Genomic DNA, 22022 nt, shown 5'->3' on the forward strand with positions numbered 1-22022 from the left:
TCTTCTCTCTCTCTCTTCTCTCTTTCTTCTCTCTCTCTCCCTTCTCTCTTTCTTCTCTCTCTCTCTACTCTCTCTTTCTTCTCTCTCTCTCTTTTCTCTTTCTTCTCTCTCTCTCTTCCTTCTCTCTTTCTTCTCTCTCTTCCTTCTCTCTTTCTTCTCTCTGTCTCTACTCTCTCTTCCTTCACTCTTTCTTCTCTCTCTCTCTTCTCTCTTTCTTCTCTCTCTCTCTCCCTTCTCTCTTTCTTCTCTCTCTCTCTACTCTCTCTTTCTTCTCTCTCTCTTCCTTCTCTCTTTCTTCTCTCTCTCTACTCTCTCTTTCTTCTCTCTCTCTTTTCTCTTCTCTCTCTCTCTTCCTTCTCTCTTTCTTCTCTCTTTCTTCTCTCTCTCTCTTCTCTCTTTCTTCTCTCTCTCTCCCTTCTCTCTTTCTTCTCTCTCTCTCTACTCTCTCTTTCTTCTCTCTCTCTTTCTTCTCTCTCTTTTCTCTTTCTTCTCTCTCTCTCTTCCTTCTCTCTTTCTTCTCTCTCTCTCTTCCTTCTCTCTTTCTTCTCTCTCTTCCTTCTCTCTTTCTTCTCTCTCTCTCTTCTCTCTTTCTTCTCTCTCCCTTCTCTCTTTCTTCTCTCTCTCTCTACTCTCTCTTTCTTCTCTCTCTCTTTCTTCTCTCTCTCTTTTCTCTTTCTTCTCTCTCTCTCTTCCTTCTCTCTTTCTTCTCTCTCTTTCTTCTCCCTCTCTCTCTCTCTCTCTCACTCACTCTCTCTCTCTCTCCCTTCTCTCTTTCTTCTCTCTCTCTTCTCTCTTTCTTCTCTCTCTCCCTTCTCTCTTTCCCCTCTTTTCTCTTTCTTCTCTCTCTCTCTTCCTTCTCTCTTTCTTCTCTCTCTTCCTTCTCTCTTTCTTCTCTCTCTCTCTTCTCTCTTTCTTCTCTCTCTCTCCCTTCTCTCTTTCTTCTCTCTCTCTACTCTCTCTTTCGTCTCTCTCTCTTCCTTCTCTCTTTCTTCTCTCTCTCTCTACTCTCTCTTTCTTCTCTCTCTCTTTTCTCTTTCATTTCTCTCTCTCTCTTCCTTCTCTCTTTCTTCTCTCTCTTCCTTCTCTCTTTCTTCTCTCTCTCTCTCTTCTCTCTTTCTTCTCTCTCTCTCCCTTCTCTCTTTCTTCTCTCTCTCTTTCTTCTCTCTCTTTCTCTTTCTTCTCTCTCTCTCTCCCTTCTCTCTTTCTTCTCTCTCTCTCTTCTCTCTTTCTTCTCTCTCTCTCCCTTCTCTCTTTCTTCTCTCTCTACTCTCTCTTTCTTCTCTCTCTCTTCCTTCTCTCTTTCTTCTCTCTCTCTCTACTCTCTCTTTCTTCTCTCTCTCTTTTCTCTTTCTTCTCTCTCTCTCTTCCTTCTCTCTTTCTTCTCTCTCTCTCTTCTCTCTTTCTTCTCTCTCTCTCCCTTCTCTCTTTCTTCTCTCTCTCTCTACTCTCTCTTTCTTATCTCTCTCTTCCTTCTCTCTTTCTTCTCTCTCTCTCTTTTCTCTTTCTTATCTCTCTCTCTTCCTTCTCTCTTTCTTCTCTCTCTTCCTTCTCTCTTTCTTCTCTCTCTCTCTCTTCTCTCTTTCTTCTCTCTCTCTCCCTTCTCTCTTTCTTCTCTCTCTCTCTACTCTCTCTTTCTTCTCTCTCTCTCTACTCTCTCTTTCTTCTCTCTCTCTCTTCTCTTTCTTCTCTCTCTCTCTTCCTTCTCTCTTTCTTCTCTCTCTTCCTTCTCTCTTTCTTCTCTCTCTCTCTACTCTCTCTTTCTTCTCTCTCTCTTCCTTCTCTCTTTCTTCTCTCTCTCTCTACTCTCTCTTTCTTCTTTCTCTCTTTCTTCTCTCCTTTCTCTTTCTTCTCTCTCCCTTCTCTCTTTCTTCTCTCTCTCTCTTTCTTCTCTCTCTCTCTCCCTTCTCTCTTTCTTCTCTCTCTCTCTTCTCTCTTTATTCTCCATATCACTCACTCACTCACTCACTCACTCTCTCTCTTTTCACTCTCTCACTCTCTCTCTCTGTGTCCTTATCTCCACTCTTTCCCTTTTCTTCTCTCTTGACTGTTTCTCTGTACATCGGTCAGTATCATTATCAGAGTCACAGAGATAGTGAGAATCAGGCTTGATGCTAAACCCTTATGTCTGACGCGACTCCTCCACACCCTCACCCCCACCCTCACCTTCACCCCCGCCCCGCAGCAGCCGGACACATGGTTCATACACACACCCTGGACAGGACATGTCGAAGACATCAGACCAAGTGTGTATGTGAGCAAAGCAACCATGCAGACTGTCTGTTGGAGTCTACTGCTTCGGGCTCCACAGCCATTACAAACAGCAGCCATCGGCTGATTGGCTGCATTCAGCTGCCGATGGGGGAAATGGACTTCTTTCTGTTGCCAACAGGTAGCAATCACACAGCATTTACCCTCTTTAATCGCAGGGCTCAGAGACACACACATCCCTGCACTCACTGGATCACACCTACACATAATCACATCCCTGCACCTGCACTCACAGACACTCTGTTCCCCCTCTGTCATGTGCATACACACACATACTGTCTTAAAGTAAACTGAAACCAGGGTTGAACATACCTCTTCTAAATCACACACCACACACACGTAGAGCTACAATATATACCCGGTGCACAACAACAAATAGTCAGAGAACTTTTCATTTTGACATAAAAAAACACCCCCTCGTCCACAACGTGGGTGGTGGGAACAGACAAAGTACCGGATTGTCAGACTGCTCACCCGGGCCGCCGTGGTTACCACGAAGGCCTGTCTGAAACCACCTGGAAACGTGCTGGAAAAACGGGGCTCTGGTACGGCGAGACTCCGAACCGTCTCGGTTCCTGCTTTGCCATTGGACCCAGGCTCTGTCCCTGGCTAAGCCCTGCGCTGTGACTGGTGTGTAACAGACACCCAACGTAAATAACTTTATGCGCTCAACTGAAACTGTGCCAGCTCAACGCCACACATCCAAAGTCCTTGGGAGATGTGAAGGGCGAGTGGAGCGGGCTAGTGCTAGTTGGAAGCTCCTAGTCACAACCCAGCACCAAGGCGGCAGCTATTACAAGGTTATCATGCACTCGGATTAGGCAGGAGTGCATCCCGGCAGCTGTAGCTGCCACTGAGCAGCCCGCAAGGAGCCACTCTGCTCACCCCGAATGTGGAGGAGGCTATATAAGGTGCCCTAAACAGTCTGCCTAGCGACACCCTGTCTGGCTTACCACGACCAGAGGGAGCCCCTAAAGTATGCGGCCATCCCTACTCTGCTATACGGTGCGAAAGTCCTGGACCACATACTGTGTTACAACAAACCCTGTCCACTGGATGGCCATCCCTGACCCACTAGGATGAGATCTGCAGGTCACGGATCGGCCTGTTCTGCCATCTCTGGACCCACACCACAACCCAGACCCCGTGATACCTGGACGGGAAACACACTCAACTGCAAGGGATCTCAAAGGAAGTGTGTGTGTGTGTGTGTGTGTGTGTGTGTGTGTGTGTGTGTGTGTGTGTGTGTGTGTGTGTGTGTGTGTGTGTGTGTGTGTGTGTGTGTGTGTGTGTGTGTGTGTGTGTGTGTGTGTGTGTGTGTGTGTGTGTGTGTGGAGTGTTTTGTCCTCCTTCATGTAGAGGTTGTATGGTGAATCCCAGAGTGGAGAGGCTGTTTCTAACTGAAGTCTACTGCTTTGGGCTCCACAGCCATTACAAACAGCAGCCATCGGCTGATTGGCTGCATTCAGCTGCCGATGGGGGAAATGGACTTCTTTCTGTAGCCAACAGGTAGCAATCACACAGCATTTACCCTCTTTAATCGCAGGGCTCAGAGACACACACATCCCTGCACTCACTGGATCACACCTACACATAATCACATCCCTGCACCTGCACTCACAGACTACCCCCCCCTCTGTCATGTGCATACACACACATACTGTCTTAAAGTAAACTGAAACCAGGGTTGAACATACCTATTCTAAATCACACACCACACACACATAGAGCTACTATATATACCTGTGTAGATATGAAAAAAGAAACTGTGATCTTGACATGAGGCTGTAGGATTTTGAGCTGTTGTGAAGGAAAGTTTTGCGTTGACAAAGAAGAGGTTGCCATCGTGGCACAAAGCTTGTCTGGTAAAAGGAAACCAACCAACCCACACACATGCAACCACACACATGCAACCACACACATACGGCCGCACACATGCAACCACACACATGCAACCACACACATGCAACCGCACACATGCAACCGCACACATGCAACCGCACACATGCAACCGCACACATACGGCCGCACACATGCGGCGGAAGGTAGCCTAGTGGTTAGGGCGTTGGGACAGTAACCGTAAGGTTGCTGGATCGAATCCCCGAGCTGACAAGGTACAAATCTGTCGTTCTGCCCCTGAACAAGGAAGTTAACCCACTGTTCCTAAGCTGTCATTGTAAATAAGAATTTGTTCTTAACTGACACACTCATACAACCACAACCATACACTGCATTCCCTGCACCAAAGCCCACAGGCTGTGCACATACATTCTCTCGCTCTACAACATGACAGTAGATTAGAGGAGAGAGGGGGGATTGAGAGGGGGTGATGGAGAGAGAGACTGCTAAGGAAAAAGATGGAGAAAGGGACTGAGTTGGGAGAGAGTGACGATAAAGAGAGAGCAATGGAGAGAGACGGAGAGAGTTCTGGAAAGAGGGAGAGAGCGAGCGAAGGAGAGAGAGAAGGAGAAACAGGGTGTGTTTTTGTTGTCAGTCAGACAGCAGGCTCCAGCCAAAGTATTTCTGTCTCTATCTCAGTGTAGAAATAGAGGCAGCTGGCCTGCTGCTGCTGCTGCCTCTCCTTCCTACCCAGACTGAGGAACAGCATCATTAGTGCTGTGCTTCACCATGGCCCTGCTGTAGAAGACGTGCGGCGCTGCCTCACTAGAGGAACACCCACGCTAGAACTGCACCATTCATCTCACCTCTCAAACGCTTGCAGGGAGTAAACTATACTGTTGTTTTTGTGTCCTTACCAAATCTTGATTTACGTCATGCTCGGATTTGAGTTTGATTGATAGATTTAGTTCAGGGGGTTAGGCTAGTATAACATTTTAAACAGGGTTTTTCTGCGCCCCCGAAGACGAGGATGAAATCTATTTCAATTTCATCTCATAAAAACTATAGCTGCCTACAGATGTACTATCTTAACGCTGCAGCAACAGGAAATGCAAGTTATTATGTGCGTTACGATGAATAGATGTTTTTGTACGGGTTGATACATTATTTTGTTGTTGTCAAGTCTGAAATGTTTAAGTGGAAATTACAACCTTTTTAGAAGCTTTTTTAAACCTTGAATACACTACAAGTTGAGAGGCGGGCCTGTGCTGATCTCCAAGCTCCAGTCTCCGATGAGCTGTAGGCATCGATCTGAACAAATGAGCCCAGAGTTAATTATATGTATGAGCAGCGTAGCTGTGTAAGACACACTGGAGACACACAGCTCACCATCCATCCTGTAAGAGTTATGTCTGGTAGCATCAAACAGGAGAGCTGCTCTTCATTTGGGGCCCCCAACCCTCCCAGGGCCTGCTGCTCCAGCAGCCTGCATGCCAGCGAGAGATCAATAAAAGGAGCTAGCGTTAATGATGGCATTAATAATGAATCATCTCCATCGGTCCATCCAGAGTCCCATGCCAGCTATCGTTTAATGGGACAGATTGGAGAATCATTTTGTGTCAAACTAATGGACAGTCAGAGGGTGTGTGGGAGACGGGGTAGCGACATCTCAGGCCACTGATCACTGTAGAGATATCGGTTGCAGTGGCTTGTTTGCGTGCCTTCTGTTCCCAGAAGTATATTTCAGCCCTGTGTGTAGTCAGTACTGTAATGATACCATATCACATTTTACAATACAGGGTAAATGTGGTTAGTAGTTCGAGCTAAGTAAATGTATGATGTCAGGGTATGAGGTCACTATCTGATCTCCGAGCTTAACTGTTAATCTCGCCCCCTGATCTCAGTCCCGTCTGATGTCACGAGAAAGATGAGGCATAGAGCTTGCTTTAGTAGTGGTCACAGTGATTCACAAAGGAGACAGATAAGCAGCTTCCCGTTTGAAAATCACATTGTCCTTTGAAAATCACATTGTCCTTTGAATATCACATTGTCCTTTGAATATCACATTGTCCTTTGAATATCACATTGTCCTTTGAATATCACATTGTCCTTTGAATATCACATTGTCCTTTGAATATCACATTGTCCTTTGAATATCACATTGTCCTTTGAATATCACATTGTCCTTTGAATATCACATTGTCCTTTGAATATCACATTGTCCTTTGAATATCACATTGTCCTTTGAATATCACATTATCACGCATTTCACAGACCAAAATCAATAGCTGGCATCGTATATGTAATGATGAGTGTAAATGATCCTCTTTCTCATCAAATCAAAGTGTATTGGTGGCGTACACAATTTAGCAGATGTTATAGCGGGTGCTGTGAAATGCTTATGTTACTAGCTCCCTAGCAGTGTAGTAAGATGTCAAAAGTGCACAAATAATTTAGAAAATGAAGAAATCTTGAAATGTCGGAACGAATCCAATGAACAATCTAAATAGCAGTGAATGTGTTCTATGTGTATATACAACGGATGAATTTACACACCAGTTATACTAAGAATGATATGTATAGCAGTAGATATATTAGAGTAAGCTATGTCAAGAATCCAGTATATACATAAATATGCATTGTGTATAAACAGTGTACCTAAAATGCATTGTACAGTAGTAGAAATATTAGAATGAGCTGTGTTGAGAATACAGTATTTAAATATACAGTATTTAAATACATAGAATTGCAGGAATGTGGCTTCCAGACCAGAGCCCAGGATGTAAATGTATGTGTATGGTGTATGTATAGACAGTATATGGACAGTATATGAATAGAAGAGGTGTGTACAGTAGTAGTTATGTAGGATGAGCCTTGACTAGAATACAGTATGTACATATGAAGTGGGTAAAACAGGACGCAAACAGGAATTAAGCGACCGGTGTTCTATGTCTATGTACATAGGGCAGCATTCTCTAAGGTTCAGGGTTGAGTACCGGGTGGTAGCCGGCTATCATGTTGACTGGACATGGTGATTGCTGTAAAGACGAGTCTAGTCTGTCAGTCTACTCTGACTCAGAGCTACAATTCCTGATTGTCTTGACTGGACATGGCGAATTGACGTAGATATGGAGGTGTCTTTACTTACTCAGTCTAAAAATCAACATATGGATGCCGCCTGTTCTGTGTGGACATTAAAGCCTTCCTCAGAGGCAGGCACTACTGGGTTCTTACATACTACTTATTCTGCCACACTTTCCAGCCATGGAGAATACGGGCCCTTTTTATAGTTACCCCTATTGATTTCCACTCTGCTACTCTGTGTGATATTCTTCCAACTTCCTGACCCTTGACCCATCTCTCTAAATATCTGTACAGTAGCTCTCTCTCTCTCTCTCTCTCTCTCTCTCTCTCTCTCTCTCTCTCTCTCTCTCTCTCTCTCTCTCTCTCTCTCTCTCTCTCTCTCTCTCTCTCTCTCTCTCTCTCTCTCTCTCTCTCTCTCTCTCTCTCATTCACACACACACAGAAACTCACAGACGCCGGCATGCACACACATTCAAATGCACACGCAAAGGCTCGAACACGCTCCTGTACACACACGCAGGCACACACCTGTGCGTGCACACACACACACCTAAAGAGAGGTTCAAGGACTCACAAAGGCGCGTTCACACACACACGCTGTGTTTGCTGCCGGAATGGCGGTAGCTTTGCCTCTCTCTCTGCCTGCCTGTCGGCCCACAGTGTAAATGTTGTATGAGTGCTAAGCTGTTGTGTACGACGTCAGTGTGCTGGGTGTCTGTGTGTCTGTACAAAGAGACTGTGTAAAGCTCCTGAACCTGAAGGAATCAGCCATGTGTTTTCCTCTTCTCTCTCCTCCTCTTCCTTTAGAGGCTACCCGTACGCTCCGGAGAAATAGAGTGGAGAAAACAGAGAGGTGCACAGCTCAGGAGGATTCTTACAGTAATGGATGGGAGTGTATGGGGAAATAGGGCACCGTAAAAGTCCAATTAATAGCCCGGCCTTTATTTGCTTAAATCATTGAACACAACAGTTGCTGATTAGAGACAGGCTTCTATTTGAGCCAGGCCTCGATTTCCTTAATGCACCTAGCTTTTGCTCATTTGCATAGTTAATTGTTTAATTCCAGCATTCACATCCAGCGTTTTTAATTAATTTCTTCATTTCCTGCACTAATGCGTTATCATTCATACACGGTGTCACGTTTCTTTTGTCTTAGTATACCTCTATTTCGAGAAAAATAAAACATTTTCCTTGACAATAATTATTCTCCTGTCTGTACTCCCAAAGTTGTTGACTAGTTAGCTAGCGGTTCTCAGCTGTTAGCAGCTAATGTCTAACAGTTTCTTACTGGTGATAGAAACGGATGATTGCCACAATATTTTGAGCCATTACAGAATAATTTAATGTAACAAATCAAACATTAAACCTTTGTAAACAATTAATGGTCATTCATGGTAACCTCGTAAACCAGTAATTTACTCTCTGTAATGGCCGTTGTTGGTGGAAGAAGAGGAGGACCAATGAGCAGCGTGGTAAGTGTCCATATTGATAATTGATTATCATGAACACAAAACAAAATAACGAGAACGAAACGAAACAGTCCTGAACGGTGAATTTAAAAAAAAACACTGAACAGAAAAGGATCAACCCACAACTCAAAGGTGAAAACAGGCTGCCTAAGTATGGTTCTCAATCAGGGACAACGATTGACAGCTGCCTCTGATTGAGAACCATACCAGGCCAAACACAGAAATACCAAATCATAGAAAAACGAACATAGACAACCCACCCAACTCACGCCCTGGCCATACTAAAACAAAGACATAACAAAAGAACTAAAAGTCAGAACGTGACACTCTCAGCGTTTATTTGAAACACACATTTATTTGAAACGTTTTAAAAGGGACAGGTGGCTATTTGAACCGCTGCGTTTACATTCAAGTTTTACGGTAGTTATCATAGGGGATAAAACCCACCAAACATCTACCTATCAAATGACCCTACCGTACGCTCCTCTAGTCTCTATCCGAATTCAGTGGAGAGTTAACCCCAGCTCAACTTGTTTGTTAGGACAAGAGAGTTTGACAGGGAGGTGTAGAGGAAACATATGAGGTGTGGCTGGAGGGGAGATGGGAGGAGAGGGGGCAGAGGAACAGTTTGCATGGTGGATTATAAAGTGACTCTCTGGCTCAGTCTGCCCTCTCTGCCCCCACCTTATTACAACACAGCTCTACTCTCTCTCTCTCAATTATAAGGGTTTTATTGGCATGGGAAACATATGTTAACATTGCCAAAGCAAGTGAAGTAAATAATAAACAAAAGTGAAATAAACAATACAAATGAACAGTAAACATTACACCCACAAAAGTTCCAAAATAATAAAGACATTTCAAATGTCATATGATGTGCAAATAGTTAAAGTACAGAAGGGAAAATAAATGAACATAGATATGGGTTGTATTTACACTGGTGTTTGTTTTTCACTGGCTGCCCTTTTCTTGTGACAACAGGTCAAGATATTACTGCTGTGATATGGCACTGTGGTATTTCACCCAGTAGATGTGGGACTTTTCAAAATGTGGTTTGTTTTCCAATTCTTTGTGTGTCTGTCTATTTCTGGAAATGTGCGTCTCTAATATGGTCATATTTGGCAGGACGTTAGGAAGTGCAGCTCAGTTTTCACCTCATTTTGTGGGCAGTGTGCACATAGCCTGTCTTCTCTTGTGAGCCAGGTCTGCCTACGGTGGCCTTTCTCAATAGCAAGGCTATGCTCACTGAGTTTGTACATAGTCAAAGCTTTCCTTAAGTTTGGGTCAGTCACAGTGGCCAGGTATTCTGCCACTGTGCATTCTCTGTTTTGTGTTTGCTCTGTTTTTTTTTGTACATTCTTTCCAATGTGTCAAGTAATTATCTTTTTGTTTTCTCATGATTTGGTTGGGTCTAATTGTGTTGCTGTCCTGGGGCTCTATGTGGTTTGTTTGTGAACAGAGCCCCAGGACCAGCTTGCATAGGGGACTCTTCTCCAGGTTCATCTCTCTGTAGGTGATGGCTTTGTTATGGAAGGTTTGGGGATCACTTCCTTTAGGGGACTCTTCTGCAGGTTCATCTCTCTGTAGGTGATGGCTTTGTTATGGAAGGTTTGGGGATCACTTCCTTTAGGGGACTCTTCTGCAGGTTCATCTCTCTGTAGGTGATGGCTTTGTTATGGAAGGTTTGGGGATCACTTCCTTTAGGGGACTCTTCTGCAGGTTCATCTCTCTGTAGGTGATGGCTTTGTTATGGAAGGTTTGGGGATCACTTCCTTTAGGGGACTCTTCTGCAGGTTCATCTCTCTGTAGGTGATGGCTTTGTTATGGAAGGTTTGGGGATCACTTCCTTTAGGGGACTCTTCTGCAGGTTCATCTCTCTGTAGGTGATGGCTTTGTTATGGAAGGTTTGGGAATCACTTCCTTTAGGGGACTCTTCTGCAGGTTCATCTCTCTGTAGGTGATGGCTTTGTTATGGAAGGTTTGGGGATCACTTCCTTTAGGGGACTCTTCTGCAGGTTCATCTCTCTGTAGGTGATGGCTTTGTTATGGAAGGTTTGGGGATCACTTCCTTTAGGGGACTCTTCTCCAGGTTCATCTCTCTGTAGGTGATGGCTTTGTTATGGAAGGTTTGGGGATCACTTCCTTTAGGGGACTCTTCTGCAGGTTCATCTCTCTGTAGGTGATGGCTTTGTTATGGAAGGTTTGGGGATCACTTCCTTTAGGGGACTCTTCTGCAGGTTCATCTCTCTGTAGGTGATGGCTTTGTTATGGAAGGTTTGGGAATCGCTTCCTTTAGGGGACTCTTCTCCAGGTTCATCTCTCTGTAGGTGATGGCTTTGTTATGGAAGGTTTGGGAATCACTTCCTTTTAGATGGTTGTAGAATTGAACAGCTCTTTTCTGGATTTTGATCATTAATGGGTATCGGCCTGATTCTGCCCTGCATTTTTGGGGGGTTTTACGTTGTACACAGAGGATATTATACACCAAATTTGTCTCAATTTGGTGTTTGTGCCATTTGGTGAATTCTTGGTTGGTGAGCGGACCCCAGACCTCACAACCATGAAGGGCCATGGGTTTGATAACCGATTCAAGTATTTGTTTTAGGTATGTCGAATTTGATGTTCCTTTTGATGGCTTAGAAGGCCCTTCTTGCCTTGCCTCTCAGCTTTGTGCAAGTTACCTGTGGGGCTGATTGTTTAGGCAAAGGTGTCTAGATGGAATTTTTTTTTCTGGTCCTGGCAACTGGACCTTTTTTGGAACACCAATTGTTTTGCCTTACTGAGATGTACTGTCGGGGACCAGGTCTGACAGAATCTGTGCAGAACATCTATGTGCTGCTGCAGTCCCCCCTTGATTGGGGACAGAAGCACCAGATCATCAGCAAATAATAGACATTTGACTTCAGATTTTCTCTCTCCCTCTCTCTCTCTCTCTCTCTCTCTCTCTCTCTCTCTCTCTCTCTCTCTCTCTCTCTCTCTCTCTCTCTCTCTCTCTCTCTCTCTCTCTCTCTCTCTCTCTCTCTCTCTCCCTCTCTCTCCCTCTCTCTCTCTCTCTCTCTCTCTCTCTCTCTCTCTCTCTCTCTCTCTCTCTCTCTCTCTCTCTCTCTCTCTCTCTCTCTCTCTCTCTCTCTCTCTCTCTCTCTCCCTCTGTCTCTCTCCCTCTGTCTCTCTCCCCAACACTGTGGATCAATAGTTGTATTAGCTAAAGTTTATACGGCAGACTGTCAACTGTATTGTTTGTTATTTATGGTGTATGGCTGTTGCCATAGGACTCCTCTCTATCTGTCTATAGATAGATTGTTGTGTGTATTGAATGTTTGTGTCGCTAAGTTTCTCCTGTCAGAGAACTGTCAGATCCTCCACCTCCATACTGTCTAATCCTCTCAGTAATACATTAGAAGATAAAAGGATGAGGGGCTGAGAAACCAAAGAATAATCCATGAATACTCAGTGCCAAGCAGCCTGGCACTTCCAGCTATACACACACGCGCGATCGCGCGCTCACACTCACACACGCACACGCACACTCGCACACGCACACTCACACATGCACACTCACACACGCTCACACACACACAGTACACACACAGTACACACACACACACAGTACATGCACACACAGTACACACAGCATTATCCCAGTAATCTGAGCTGAAGGGGCAGCTGTGCAGTGGGTAGAGGGGTTTGTTTCAGGGCTGATTTGTTTGTTTGGGCCCTGGCACCCAGATGAGCAGTAATCAGAGGAGTTAGCAAACAGGATTGTGTTAGCCATGACGCTAATCAGACTGCTAGGCTTCCTCCCCCCACAGGCCCATGCACAGCCCCGGACCTGAACAACTCCATCCCACTGCAACTCACCACAATATGGGCCAGGCTTCCTCCCACAGCACAGAGCACACAGGGATACCCATTGCCAAACAGCCGCCAGAAGCAGCCGTCTTGACAGTGGACTGATTTTGAGATGCGATGCAATGGATCATTTAACTGTATTAATATTAAATGGAGGAGCGGTGTTGTGGTGTGTGGCCTTCTGTATCTGTTTGGATCTGGTATTAGTGTCTTCCTCTTATTTCCTCTCTTTTCCTTTCCCAGGTGTGAAAGGTTACCATTGACAACCTCTTAATGAAGCTTTAGATTGTGCTGCTGGCACACTCTCAGGCCCATGCTCAGGGAGGGCAACATTCATTTCACTTGATTAAGCTATTATTTCCCTCAAATTGCTTTGGCTCAGTCTTCTGAATGTCTCCTCTCTCTACCCAAGGCTAGTGTTGGCTCTACCTCTGCATACTGTAGATCCGGTGTCCTGACTCTCTCTCCCTCTCCCCCTCTCACCCCTCCACAGGCTTGGTGGTGCGAGAAGCCAGTATTGAGATCACAAGGCAGCAAGTGGAGGAGTTGTTTGGGCCAGAGGACTTCTGGTGTCAGTGTGTAGCCTGGAGCTCTGCAGGGACCACCAAGAGCCGCAAGGCCCACGTCCGCATCGCCTGTAAGTACCCATCAACCCTTCACCCATATCCCCCTTGTAACCCCAAAACTCTGTCCCCATACTGGGACTCATTCCTGTCCCCATACTGGGACTCATTCCTGTCCCCATACTGGGACTCATTCCTGTCCCCATACTGGGACTCATTCCTGTCCCCATACGGGGACTCATTCCTGTCCCCATACTGGGACTCATTCCTTTCCCCATACTGGGACTCATTCCTGTCCCCATACTGGGACTCATTCCTGTCCCCATACTGGGACTCATTCCTGTCCCCATCCTGGGACTCATTCCTGTCCCCATACTGGGACTCATTCCTGTCCCCATACTGGGACTCATTCCTGTCCCCATACTGGGACTCATTCCTTTCCCCATACTGGGACTCATTCCTGTCCCCATACTGGGACTCATTCCTGTCCCCATACTGGGACTCATTCCTGTCCCCATACTGGGACTCATTCCTGTCCCCATACTGGGACTCATTCCTGTCCCCATCCCTTGTCCTGACAGTCAAAGAAGCCACCAGTCACTGAGAGTTCAGATACATTCTCATGTACAACAGAAACAGTTTGACAGGCAGTCAAGAAAGGGCTCTCGCGACTAATGGCCCTTAAAACAACCCATAAACTCCAGTCACATTCTGTATAAATGGAGAGAAACAGAGACAGGGAGGGTTGTATACACGAAGTAGAAAGGATAAAATACATGTTTCTGCCAACGTTTCCGTTTATTTGTTGGTGGTCCTCAAATTCCCTTTTCTTATGTTAGTAATTTGACTGGCAAGTATACCAAATACAAACAAGTCTTCCAGCAACAACACGCTTATTTCTTCACTCGTGCTTAAACCATTTTTATTTCACCCGAAGGATGTGGCAATCAAAACATGAAGGGAAGTGGAAACTCTAAGGCAGAGAGAGAGAGAGAGAGAGAACTGAGTATTTGTATGTCTTTCGGTTGTTGAGTGATCAATTTACTTTTTACACATCTTTCCACGCTTTATCTTCTCTGAGTCACAGGGCTTCAATCTTCAGAACCTTATGCATTTCTGACTTCCGCCTATGTTGTGTCCAGTCTTTCCTTTTCTTTAATAGAGTGACCGAGGTCTCTCGGACACCAACCTGGTCTCATAGACTAGACGTAACAGTAAATGTAAATCTCAGACACTCAAATTGGTATGATATGTTACATTGGGTATGGTTACATAAGACAGAAGGTTACTTAAGGAAAAAAACGGAAGAGGGAAGGTCGGGGTGGATGGGTAGGCGTATCATGCCATATAACGAATCTCATAACGGACACCTTTAGCATTTTAGCTAACTAGCTACTTTACAACTACTTAGCATGTTACTAACCTTTCCCCTAACCCTAACCTTAACCCTTTAACCTAAATCTTCACCCCTAACCTAGCCAATGTTAGCCACCTAGCTAACGGTAGCAATAACAAATAGAAATTTGCAACTTATGATACATTTTGCAAAAACGTAACATACTGTACGAATTGCAATTCGTAACATATCATGTGAATTATAATTCAAAACGAAATGGGCGATGGACATACACAAATGAATACATACTATATGAAATGTAACATATCATACTAAATGTAGGGAGCCAGATTTACATGTACTCTTTTACGATTACGCCTGAATCCAGTTTGGGGACACTTAGTGCTTCGATGTCCATTGTGACGGGTGTCAGAGGGCCCGCAACTGAAGCCTTTCAGGGACCCTGTCAGGATAACACACAACTAGGTTTCTGAGAAAGAACTGAGCTCGTCCCTCTGTTACTACTCATCAGTTACGACTGCCTATACAGTCCTACTAAAGTCACAAGCCTGGGCCCATTGCACATAGCTTCAAGGCCAGTTCAGTTGCTCTCATCTTACCAGCTCTGTCTTCCACCTTACTTTAGCCGTAGGCTACCTGTGTTGGTATGCCAGGCCAGCCACTGACTGATGGAGTAGTCCCCTGCAGTCTCTCCACAGAGTTCCCCCGCTGCTCTCCACCTCTACCTCCACATCATTAGCTGTTCCACCTCTACTTCCACCTTCAGCTCCACCTATGGGTGGACTTAGTGATTCGGAGGCCCCCTGCAGAGGCCAGTCTGTAAGCTAGCCTCGTCGACAACCAGGCTCCTCTAATACGGGTAAGCCTGGGGAAGTTCACAGCAGAGAAATAGCTAAGTAGGTAAATCAGGGACATCTCGCTACACGTCAAACCAATCAAATGACGTTTTTTGGGGCGCAGCTCCAATAATGCTCACTAGATTAGTATCGTATGTGCAACAAATGTTTTTTACCATGGAATTACCTGTATACCTTTTACGTGCACATTCCCGATTCACTTCTATATATCTTTCGGGCAAGTACCGGGTTACTTTCAGACGAGTCCTGTAGAGAAAAATGGAGAACACCATTGTGTTTGTGAGAGTCTCATATTTCCTTAGAGGGGTCATATTCATTTTGTAGGCCAAACCATTTGGACACTACAGATGTGTTCGTGAGAGAACCATTTTCGAGACAGTCTGACAAACACCCCTGACTGTACTGTAGCTCTGTACTGTAGCTCTGTACTGTAGCTCTGTACTGTAGCTCTGTACTGTAGCTCTGTACTGTAGCTCTGTACTGTAGCTCTGCCCTCTGCAGATGCAGTGGATTGAGCCCATGCCGACAGATATCTCGAGCTTAAACAGACAGATTTGGATGGGGATTTTTTTTGTATTCATTTATTTATTTGACCTCGAATGGAGCAAAACAAAGTTAATGCCCAGCTCATGAGGCCCCTTGATGATGTGAGGCCTGAGGCAATTGCCTCTTCTGCCTAATGGTGAGTCTGCCAATGCCTCCACCTCCACATAATCAGCCATGATCAGCAGCCTGCCAGGGCTAACCTTTCCCTCAAATCAGAATGGATCCTTCTTCCTCTGCTATTAGAATGGATCCTTCTTCCTCTGCTATTAGAATGGATCCTTCTTCCTCTGCTATTAGAATGGATCCTTCTTCCTCTGCTATTAGAATGGATCCTTCTTCCTCTGCTATTAGAATGGATCCTTCTTCCTCTGCTATTAGAATGGATCCTTCTTCCTCTGCTATTAGAATGGATCCTTCTTCCTCTGCTATTAGAATGGATCCTTCTTCCTCTGCTATTAGAATGGATCCTTCTTCCTCTGCTATTAGAATGGATCCTTCTTCCTCTGCTATTAGAATGGATCCTTCTTCCTCTGCTATTAGAATGGATCCTTCTTCCTCTGCTATTAGAATGGATCCTTCTTCCTCTGCTATTAGAATGGATCCTTCTTCCTCTGCTATTAGAATGGATCCTTCTTCCTCTGCTATTAGAATGGATCCTTCTTCCTCTGCTATTAGAATGGATCCTTCTTCCTCTGCTATTAGAATGGATCCTTCTTCCTCTGCTATTAAAATGTATCCTTCTTCCTCTGCTATTAGAATGGATCCTTCTTCCTCTGCTATTAGAATGGATCCTTCTTCCTCTGCTATTAGAATGGATCCTTCTTCCTCTGCTATTAGAATGGATCCTTCTTCCTCTGCTATTAGAATGGATCCTTCTTCCTCTGCTATTAGAATGGATCCTTCTTCCTCTGCTATTAGAATGGATCCTTCTTCCTCTGCTATTAGAATGGATCCTTCTTCCTCTGCTATTAGAATGGATCCTTCTTCCTCTGCTATTAGAATGGATCCTTCTTCCTCTACTATTAGAATGGATCCTTCTTCCTCTGCTATTAGAATGGATCCCTCTTGCTCTGCTATTAGAATGGATCCTTCTTCCTCTGCTATTAGAATGGATCCTTCTTCCTCTGCTATTAGAATGGATCCCTCTTGCCCACTATTAGATTGTCCTGAATGGATTACTGTAGCTCCTCTCTCTCCTGGGCTTCCTGGCAGACCCAGGCCACCTCATAGATAGCCACAGTCCCTCTGGAGACTAATGGAAACTCTGGACTAGTCCCCCTCCCCCTTGTCCCCCTCCCTCCCCTCCCTCAAACAGATGGTTTAATCAGGGGCTAAGTAACACTCAGGGCTGATAAATTCAGGTGGTGCTTGGGTGGTGGTGGGGGGGGGCTAGTGATCAATGTGATCAATGTTAACACTGTGAGGCAGGTGGTGTCATAAAGGCTGTCCTCGGTGGACCTGGACTATTCTTCCCGCCCACTGTGATTTGTGGTACGTTCGTGACTGTTTGGGTGTGTGTTATTGTGATTTATTGCAGCCCACGTTTCCCTTCTGCTAAAATGACATGGACTCTCATTGGCCAGTGATTTACCTGACTCCACTTTCCTCTCCATGGTTACTCTAGATACCTGTGACCTGACCGACAGGTCACGGGATGCTTATAGTTCTACCTGGTGGTTTATTCCTATGCAACTTTACTGTGACATTCTGTACTTGTTGTGACCTCAGAATGACTTGCCACCATTCTTGAGGTATTTCGATAGCGTCATTAAACACAATAGAGACGCTGAAATGGGTACACAAGCAAATGAAATGAATGACTTCTCCGAAAAACCAACAAAAAATGTCCTTCGATTGACCCAGGTAATTAAACCCGTTATACTGAACCTAGAAGCTGAAATTGTATGTGTTTGTGGCGTTGTTATTTTTCACAAAACTAGTAAAGCTCACATTCATCTAATTAAGTTTCACCTTGGTAATTCTCTCTGGTCGCCAGTCCTCTAGTTTACATCTGCATCAGGGTTTATAGGTGTATTAAGTGGGGGAGAGAATGCGTCGAAATAACCCATGACTGTGAGACTTCTGTAATTTCGCAGGACAAGAAGCCAAACACCATGCACTTAGCATAATGGCAGTCAAATGTGGTGGTAGCTGGGGCCTGTAAGGGAGGCCTGGGGAGGCTGAGGTATTTCTGTGGTGTAACAGGGAATGGTGTGACTCCCACAGGAATGTCTACTCAGCCTTATACCCTGCTGCTCACCCAGCTCCACATCGCCTGAGCCTGGGAGAGGAGGAGGAGGAGGAGGAGGAGGAGGAGGAGGAGGAGAACAGAGAGGAAGGAGACACGGTTCATAAATATCACTCAGGAGCTACTCTTTTCACTCTCTGTTCCTCCATTTCTCTCTCACACACACACTTCTCTCTCTCTGATAAAAAAAACAGCATACTGCCAAATTCCCCAAAGCTACTGTACATCTGAATACGTTTCCCTCAATCTTATACGCACGAGCCAATCTTTTAATTTCATATTTGATCTTTACGGAAATTGCTTTCAATGCAAACTTTCCAGTTCAACATGAAATGTACCATATGCTCCTAAAGACAGACATGAGGTTGAAATGCACCATATGCTCCTAAAGACAGACATGAGGTTGAAATAGAACTTCAGTTCTCCTAGTACTTGTGTTTCAGGGCTATTTGGTCCCTGGTGCTGATCCGGCTGTTATGGTGTACAGCGGGGTTTTGGCTAAAGTCTGGTGCTAATGTATTCTGTTATGAGAACATCTCAAAGTTAAGCTCTTCTCCTCCAGCAGGGGATGTCGAGTGGTGAGATGATCAATAAGCTGTTTCAATTCCAGTTGGACTTCCCTCTCTCTTGATAGTCCTCTAACTGAAACCAGCTGAAGTCCAGCTTTGGGAAGAGGCATTTGGACTCGATATCAAATGGACGGACAGACTATGTACGGACTAGAGAGATAATTAACATGTATAACCTTAAATCCCAGAGCAGGCTGGCTACTGAGTGACTCAGAGAGTTATATTTATGTCATGGAATTGAGACTTCTTCTGAAATAGTTCCAAATGTCTGCCATGGAGAATGACTGGAGAGTTGTTAAATGCTCAGCCACCTTAAAATAGTCCCCATTGTCTACATAGTTCTGTCTTCAAACTCTGCCAATGGCTGTACTATGGTATTGGCATTTCAGAGGCTTTCTGAGTGATTCTTCTCTTGGCATTCCTCTCTCCTTCAGTCTGACAGTATTCCAGCCTGCTGCCCAACATCACAACTCTTTAATAGCATTGGTTTGATCGGACTCAAACCAATGCATTCTCTCTCTCTCTCTCTCTCTCTCTCTCTCTCTCTCTCTCTCTCTCTCTCTCTCTCTCTCTCTCTCTCTCTCTCTCTCTCTCTCTCTCTCTCTCTCTCTCTCTCTCTCTCTCTCTCTCTCTCTCTCTCTCTCTCTCTCTCTCTCTCTCTCTCTCTCTCTCTCTCTCTCTCTCTCTCACTCACTCACTCACTCACTCACTCACTCACTCACTCACTCACTCACTCACTCACTCACTCACTCACTCACTCACTCACTGTGTCAGCAGCAGTTTCAGACATGCCAGTGGGGAGCAGTCACATAGTGTGGATGTAGGCATCAAATCCACTCTTTTCCACTTTGTGGTTTCTATTTTGCTCAAATTACAATGGTGATGAGGAGACCATTTCTGAACCAGCTGGGAGGAACATTTTGTGGTTACTTCCATAAAAGACGTTTCACTATCCATCTGTCGATGCTCACATTTTCTTTATCTGCGTGTCAGCAGATCTCCTTTCTTTCAGAATCCAAAAAACAAAATGCTAAAGCCATCTAAAACCATAAATCGTCATTTTACGTTCGCACAAGATGTCTGTAACAGCCCTATGTTATGTCCTTCCAGAATCTGTCTACAAAAGTTGGTGGAACCCTTAACTACCCCAACGGATGGTTTCCATGGATACTGAGAGGTGCTTAGAGTAGTTCTGACCCAAAGAAATTAGTATAGCTCTCGTTCACATCATCACGACCACATCGACTATCGTTGACTCTCTGTCTATGACTTTCTGAAGGGTAATATTCTGTTGTAAATCTGTCAATTTTAAAGTCCTTATTTCCAGTACCCACTATGTCTGTCCACTAGCTCACTGATTACCATGGTTCCTTCTGGCACCAGAGGGTGGCAGACGGATCTAGAGACACGGTCCGGCATCTTTTGGAGGCTCGTCGGGTTCGAGGGACCCTACCGTACCTGGTGGACTGGGAGGGCTAGGGTCCCGAGGAGCGGGCGTGGGTGCCTGCCCTGGACATCCTGGATCCGGGTATTGTTAGAGACTTCAAACAATTACGTGGTGGTCTTCATGGCTCCGCGGCTGGAGCCACTCCTAGATGTCCTTGTTAAAATATATGTGTTCTCTGTGGTCCTTTGGAGAAGCTTGAATTGTTTACCGTGTGCGTTCGTTGCCTGAGTGAGTTTGAGACTTAGTGTTTGTTATTTTTGAAAGTGTAGTGTGATCCTGCGGCTTCCGTTTCTCAGTAAAGTATTTATGTTTATCCTTAACCACTGATTCCTCGTCTGGTCTCTTCTCTGCACCTGGGTCCAACCTTGCTGCCTCTACTGCGGAGGTCTCTGTCATCTCCATGCTACTTGCCCAGAGCTGACTGGAAACGCCAGAGCTCGCCAGGACAGGAGGAGGCCCTGATGAGCTGTGCAGTTACCTCTGGGCTACTCAGTCACTGCCTGTTACTACCCACAATCCTCCACTGGGACAACCGTCAGCACCAGATTCAAGCCTTTGTGGACTGGGCCACGGATGATTTCATTGATCAAGACTTCGCCAGAGAGTTACAGATCCCCTGTGTGAAATGTACCATCCCTCTGCAGATTCAAGCCCTCGATGGACGGACGGCCCATTGGCTCCGGTCAGGTGGAATATCAGACCAAGCCCATTCTACTGCATGTTGGGGTGAACCACTCTGAGACTGTTGATCATTGCTCCCGAGAACCCCCTTATCCTAGGGTACCCCTGGCTAGCGCTACAAACCCCACTCGTTTCCTGGTCCATGGGACACCTACTAGACTGGGGACTGCCAGACTAAATGCCTCGCCGTGTCATCCCTTAAAGACCAAGACTTTTCTGCTCTCCCTTCCGAATACTTCGACCTCTGGGAGGCCTTCAGTAAGAGGCAGACGCCACCCTTCCCCCTCATCGTCCTTACGGCTGTGCCATAAAACTCCTACCCAGCGCCACACCTCCCCAGGGTTGTCTGTACTCCCTCTCAAACCCCTGAAGCAGCAGTCATGGACAATTACATCCGGAAGTCGCTGGAGGCAGGTTTCATTCGTCCCTCTACATTGCCTGCTGGTGCAGGATTCTTCTTCGTAGGTAAGAAGGATGGAGGCCTGCATCCCTGCATCGATTACAGAGGGCTGAACCAGATTACGATCAAGAATCGTTACCCCCTACCCTTGATGTCCTCCACATTGGAGTAGGTCCAAAGGGCCCAATTCTTCACCAAACTGGACATCCGCAATGCTTACAAACTGGTGAGAATCAGATGAGATGAGTGGAGGATTTCCTTTAACACCCCTAGTGGCCACTATGAATATTTGGTCATACCGTTATCGAACTCACCAGTAGTCTTTCAAGCATTGGTCAATTACACCCTGAGGGACATGTTGAATCGGTTCATCTTTGTTTACCTCAATGACATCTTGATCTTCCTGGCTCACATTATTTCTACTGCAGGAATGCATATGGACCCCGTAAAGATTGAGGCGGTTGCCGGCTGTCCCCGTCCCACCTCACTCAAGCAGGTCCAGCGGTCCCTCGGGTTTGTCAATTTTTACCGACTTTTTATACGAAACTTTGGTGCGGTGGCAGCGCATCTCGCAGTCCTTACCCGCAAGTCCAGGGCATTCATGGAGCTCAAGGGACGTTTCACCTCTGGACCCATCCTCGTTCACCCTGATCCAACTCGTCCCTTTGTGGTGGAGGAGGACGCCTCGTACACCAGAGCAGGGGCGGTCCTTTCGCAGTGGAATGAGGATTCTGTGGTCCTTGTTTACCATGTGCGTTCGCTTCCTGAGTGAGCTTTTCAGGCTGTGTTTTTTTTTCTCCAAGTATCCTGCAGCTACTGTTTATCAGTCAAGTATTTCTGTTTAT

The 22022-nt window shown here is 45.5% G+C and overlaps 1 protein-coding gene across 3 annotated transcripts in view; it reads left to right on the plus strand.

Annotated features, from left to right (window-relative positions):
* The window catches only part of unc5cb (unc-5 netrin receptor Cb), a 198600-nt gene that overhangs the window by 107661 nt on the left and 68917 nt on the right, over positions 1–22022 (plus strand). For all 3 annotated transcript variants that reach the window (XR_006841296.1, XM_046369828.1, XM_046369829.1), the window contains exon 3: positions 13003–13146. Coding sequence is in view for 2 of the 3 variants with exons in the window: in XM_046369828.1 (XP_046225784.1) it covers positions 13003–13146 (144 nt within the window). In the remaining variant the exon portion in view is untranslated. The remainder of the gene's footprint in view (positions 1–13002; positions 13147–22022) is intronic.

The sequence above is a fragment of the Oncorhynchus gorbuscha genome, linkage group LG11 (assembly GCF_021184085.1).
Source record: "Oncorhynchus gorbuscha isolate QuinsamMale2020 ecotype Even-year linkage group LG11, OgorEven_v1.0, whole genome shotgun sequence".
NCBI lineage: Eukaryota > Metazoa > Chordata > Actinopteri > Salmoniformes > Salmonidae > Oncorhynchus > Oncorhynchus gorbuscha.